This window comes from Limulus polyphemus, unplaced genomic scaffold (genome assembly GCF_000517525.1).
Source record: "Limulus polyphemus unplaced genomic scaffold, Limulus_polyphemus-2.1.2 Scaffold4359, whole genome shotgun sequence".
Classification (NCBI taxonomy): domain Eukaryota; kingdom Metazoa; phylum Arthropoda; class Merostomata; order Xiphosura; family Limulidae; genus Limulus; species Limulus polyphemus.
The window spans coordinates 18,785-24,771 of NW_013669969.1; the positions used below are offsets into that span (position 1 = coordinate 18,785).

General features: G+C 30.9%; 1 protein-coding gene across 2 annotated transcripts in view; it reads right to left on the reverse strand.

Moving 5' to 3' along the window:
* Positions 1–227: 227 nt before the first annotated feature.
* Positions 228–5,987, reverse strand: part of LOC106471030 (alanine--tRNA ligase, cytoplasmic) — a 32,366-nt gene continuing 26,606 nt past the window's right edge. For both annotated transcript variants that reach the window (XM_022399656.1, XM_022399657.1), the window contains exons 12-17: positions 5,653–5,806; positions 5,071–5,240; positions 4,080–4,193; positions 2,418–2,558; positions 628–768; positions 228–381 (exon numbers count right to left, since the gene is read on the reverse strand). In XM_022399656.1, the coding sequence (XP_022255364.1) occupies positions 265–381; positions 628–768; positions 2,418–2,558; positions 4,080–4,193; positions 5,071–5,240; positions 5,653–5,806 (837 nt within the window). In that variant the 3' untranslated portion in view covers positions 228–264. The remainder of the gene's footprint in view (positions 382–627; positions 769–2,417; positions 2,559–4,079; positions 4,194–5,070; positions 5,241–5,652; positions 5,807–5,987) is intronic.

Here is a 5,987-nt window from a genome sequence, read left to right on the forward strand (position 1 = left end):
AGGTGTATATTTGAAGCATATAAAAAATATATTTTCTTACTTCAAATAGTGTCCGTGGATAAGTTTAAGTTTTATTAATAAACACACAGCTCTATGTACACTACCAGTTCTATTTTATAAGCTAAATCAGTACTTTTTCAACCATGAGGTAAATTAATGTGCACTACAAGTTCAAGTTAATATCCGTGTTATTTTCCGGCACACTCTTAGGAAGGAATTGATTAATGTGTGAAGTTTAAGACTTATCTGTTAATTAAGTGTAACTCACGTGCCACCACAGAATTCTACAGACGTTACTGATCCTGCAGGACCTGTAGGATCCGACAGAAGCTCTTCTACTGGAATACCAATAGATACCACTCGGACTGGATCCGGATAGGTCTTGAAAATGATCAAAAAATTTACTTTCATTAAATAGTTAACACAAAATAATTAAAACAACTCCCTAAGAGTTAACTCTCAAGGATGACATACAACTAATGCAACATTAACCACATTGAAATACAGCACAAAATATGAAATAATTTATCAGATTTATCAAAACACTTTTACACCTGTTTTCTGTAGATTTCTACTATGTATTCACACTCAAATAAATTTTTTTTAAATGTTAGAAAATATACATACTTCATTAAACACGGCATGAAGTCCTTGGATAGCCTTGGCCTGTGGTAGTGAGGAGTCTTTAGCATACACAGGTTCATTTTTGTTGATCATATTGTTGGCGATTGTTTCAGTTTCTTGAACTTGGCTCACTTTCATTGCTCCCTGCAATGAAATTGAAAAAAACGAATACTGACCATAAAAAACAGCTGTGCAGGCGAAGAAGATATTGTCTTTACATTTTATTTCGTAACAATCACCAGAATTTAATTTTGGTGATATTACTATAAATCCTGTTGTTAAATGACAGCTGTCTAACCTGTGTACGGTGATAATTGTTCACAAAATGTTTATAACCAATAAAGCTTCACATTTAAATACAGATAAAACTCGAGTAAAAGAAAATGTTTGTATATAAATGTTTTAACTGTGTCTGTTGAAAACACATCAACTATAAAAACATCATAAAAAAATTAGATATTAGAAATAACTTTTTTTTTAAAACATTCTTACCAGTTGTACATAGTAAAACGTTTGTTTGTTTTATATTCACAACGTTTCACTAGGTTTATCTGGAATCATCAGGTGAGACTGAGGTTAACAGAAATTAACTTAGAAAGAGCAATAACTTGAGAATCTATAACAATACTAATCTACAAGCATGTGACTAAGCAATTGCAAACTTAATTAAATATTTGCCAGTATATTCACAATAAGAACTGAAGACATTACTATCTCAATTCACTTTATAAACCAATCTTTGGGTTTTTCGACATGTTAATGACATTTTATCAGCCTTCGATAACCTTAATCTTATTTAAGAGTTTTCCCTCAAACATGAAATTCACATGGAAAAAAAAAAGTTGTTGACAAATAGTTATTTTTAAATATTCTTGTTAAAAAGGCAAACACAGGCTTCCAAACCTCTATTTCGTAAGAACACTCACACTTGACTTTACATTTCTTGGAATTCCCTTTCTAAACAATGCCAAAAACTAGGCATATTACAAATCATAAGTTCCCACACCGATTGGTTCATAAAAGAAAATAACAACATTAGAATTCAGTTTTGTGTACAAAAAAAATTATTTTCTACTGCTGTTAATAAGAAAATAAACCTTTGAAAATAAGCCACAGAAGATGATTCTTCCATTAGATATTCTCATTTCTTGTATTTTACCGCTCATCCCAGACTTTTTTTTGCTATCAAAAAATCTGGTTAAAAACAGTCAGAGAGTAGAAAATTGACATTAAAGTACAATTTACATTTTTACTTGGATAAAAAGTTAAATCAACTGGTATTCAAAAGCTAATGATATTTCAAGCAATGTGTTTGTAATAGAATGTTCAGCTTGCAAAAACTACTCACTTGCATAAACTTTTAAGATTTGGAATACATCTCGGATCGATAAAATTTTGATTCTTCTACAGTAAATATCCTCAGCAAAGACGACAATATTAATGAACAAAAAATAAGGACCAATTAATAAAACATAACTTTCATATAAACAAATAAAAGGGTATTCATTTATATCTGTTTTAATCAATCCCCCTTTTCTCTTACATCTAAACAAATTTCAGTACTTAGACTCAGGCCAAGAAGTTGTATTTACTATACCTAAATTTTACAGTTCATTGATAAATTACTTTATTAAGTTTGCAATTGTTAATCACGTGCCTTGTAGATTAGTATTGTTATAGAATCTCGTCTGACGATACCAGATAAACCTGATGAAACGACGTGAAAAAATAAGCAAAGGTTTTACTACATACAACCAGTAAAACACGACAAGAAACAACACGACCTAACAAACCTTGTTGGTGAAATCAAACCGAAGACGATCTGGAGCAACCAATGATCCCCTCTGGTCTGCTTCTGATGAAATAACTTGTCTTAAAGCGAAGTTAAGTATATGGGTTCCAGTGTGGTTGTTCATCACCAGTTTTCTTCTTTCCTGGTAAGAACATTAAATCAAATACAAGAACTGCGAGTGTCAAAACTAATACAAACTTGTGTTCTTTCAAAACTAAACTTTAATAAAATGTCACAACTTCTATAATATAACATTTAACAACAATGTTGGTCATTAAAATGAGTTGTTGTTTTTTACATTTTAAAAATTCTAATAACCAGTTTAAATCACTCTTTAATACTGTTTATAATTAATCCAAATTCTTCCAGTGAGAGCATTAGAACTTTGATTAAAATATACATTTTAATTCAAATTTATTTATTTTGATAAAAGCTAATACTCCATGCAACATTCTATATAACACACAATGTGAAAACGACCAGTTTGCTCAGAAATCACCATAATAATTTTAGATGCGACAATATTGTATGTTTATTATGGTGATCATTTTGCTAGATATATGAAAGATAAAATTTTGATAGATTAAAACTTGTCAGTGATAAAAATCCTCAGCACTAATAAACTGTACAAACTTTACTGATAAAACAAAATGTAACAGTTCACTTACACATCATTACCATTGTAAATTTTGTTTCAAATTCCTTTTGCACCAAATAAGTTGTTAGCTAACAAGCAACGAGTCACTCTGTTCTTTAGTTTTTACACCAAGTTTTTTTTATACAAAGCTGAAAGATGGTTTGGTAAATGTTACGATTTGATACAGTGCATCAACAGAAGATTAATTTGCATGCTAAATCAACTCCCTCGTTTTATAATTATCAGCAAAGCTACATGAGGGCTATCTGCGCTAGCCGTCCCTAAATTATCAGTGAAAGACTAGAGGAAAGACAGCTAGTCATCATCACTGACTTACAACTCCTCGGCTACTCTTTTACCAACTAACAGTGGGATTGACCGTCACATTATAACACTCCCACGGCTGAAAGGGCATACATGTTTGGCGGGACGGGGGATTCAAACACACGACCCTCAGATAGCGAGTCGAGCGCCCTAACCACCTAGCCATGCCAGGCCTAATTATCAGTTTTATTAATTGTTAAGTATATTTTATACTAAACAGCCAATCCAATGTGGTCAATATTGGGTGGTAAGAGATGTACGGTGTGTGTGTGTATATTTATATACAGAAATATGTAACTGCAGTGTAACATTCCATCATTTGTACAGTAGTGTCATTTATCTGTTCTGCCCTAGTTATTTGTTTGACAAACATATGCAGATTATCATGTTTATATAATAACTAGTAGTTTCAGAATTTTTTACAGCCAAATATTTTATTCAACTAAATAAGGAATAGGCTAAAAAATAATGAAATAATTATGACAACAGTGACCTAAAACAAAGTCTTCGGCTACATGTTTTTATTTTTAAGTCCCTAGCTTGGAGAATATATGACTATTTAAATACAAAACGTGAAATTTTTGCCATAAAATTTTTAACAACTTACTTAGTTTTTTGGCAATTTATAAATCTGTTAGTAAAAGTTTTAGCCAGCAACAAAAAAATAAAATTACCATACAAAGTGAATGTGCAGATACTTACCTCATCTATAAACATTTTGAGTTGGTCTCCTACTCGAATGTTTCCACAAACTGTTCCCATATGAACTATATAACCACCTTGTAACTGCACGTCTTTCACCAGAACCTCAGTGTCCTATCAATTGTACAGAACAGTATATACAGCTTTGTTACATCTTTCTTCAGAACCTCAGTGTCGTATCATATAGTAGATGTATGTTAAGTGGACAGAACGTTAAACACGACCTCGTTTCTCTAACAATTGGTACAGTTCCCTATATTTCACTATATCATGTCCATTTTATCTGTTACATTTTCTACGTTCATATAATGAAATCAACCATCATCTTACGTCATCTCTAAACGTTTACGAGTTAAAGGAAAGAAAAATATGTGATGACGATCTGCTACATCCAATTCCAGTTAGATGTTTTGATCAATACCAGGGCTCATCAGACTGACAAAATATTAGTTTAGGTGATATATATATATCTTGATATATACTAGAAAAGGAAGTGAATTTAATTACTTTCAAACTTATCTAAGTAATTTACAAATCAGAACATTTAAAGTAAGGATTAATACCATAATACTATATTTAACACTGATTATTTTATTACTACTTTATTTGAATTAATTCTACTTCAATTTTCATTTTCAAGAAACAGCAATCTCTTTGTTCCCAGACAGGTAAAAAAAAAATCACAGCATGAATGGGAAAAATAACTACATTAGTATTTTTATAACTTACGAGTGAATGAAATGAATAATGAACAGACTATTAAAGTCAAGGAATGTTCTAAGTTACTATATTATACTATATTGAAGGAAATATTTTTAGTAAACAGGAAATTACTGACTGCTAGTATAAAAATAAACTTTGCATGACTCAAATTTATTTCCAAGGTCAAAGTTATGAATAATAGTATTTCCAGAGAAGTAGGCTTAAGTACAATATACATCAAGTCTTGTATTTGTACCTTTTTATAATTAAAAACTGTTTATTACAATACCTCATCTCCTTCTTTCACTAAAAAGCCGGTGTCATATATCTGACCTCCAGATTCAGCATAGAAACATGTCTGGTCACATATAACACCACATTCTTGGCCATTCTTCACTTCATTCACAAAAGTTTTATTGCATCGAAGAGCCAACACCGTTCCTGAACACTCCTCAAATTCTGTGGTGAAAGTAAAAAAAAAAAACAAACAAACTTAAAAAAGGCCTAAACCTCAAAAGCTAATATAATGTAAAAGCATGAAAATTACTTCCAAACCAAATCAATGTTTAACCCTTTCCAGCCTCATGGAACTATACTGACACTTGTGCATTTACATTCTTAAAAGATAATAACTGAATAGTAGTGCTGTATCAGAGAAAAAAAAAAAACACTTCAAACACGCAGCATGTTAACAATCAAATCTTTCTGAACCTACATTATTATTATTATTTTTTATTAATTTACAATTAATACAGAAATAAAAATAAATCTCAAAATGTATACTGTAACGGCATGAATACTATATTTAGTTATATCCAAATAAAATCAATTTAATGTTTAAAATTCGGTTTAGAAAAAAAAAGTTACTTACTGTACTGTGCATTTTTCTCATCACTAACAGCACTATAATTGTATTTCGGAAGGTCGTTGGTGGTTGGAACTTGTTTCTGCTGAAGCTCGGAGATGGCATGAACATCAAGTTTAACACTATCATCTTGTCCTTCTCCTCGTACTTGAGAAGCAAGCTAAACAAAAAATTAATTTGTCTGCAAACAAGTTTAACACTATCATCTTGTCCTTCTCCTCGTACTTGAGAAGCAAGCTAAACAAAAAATTAATTTGTCTGCAAACAAGTTTAACACTTATACATCTTGTCCTTTCTACCTTACGTACTTGAAGAAAGCAAGCTAAACAAAAAATTAATTT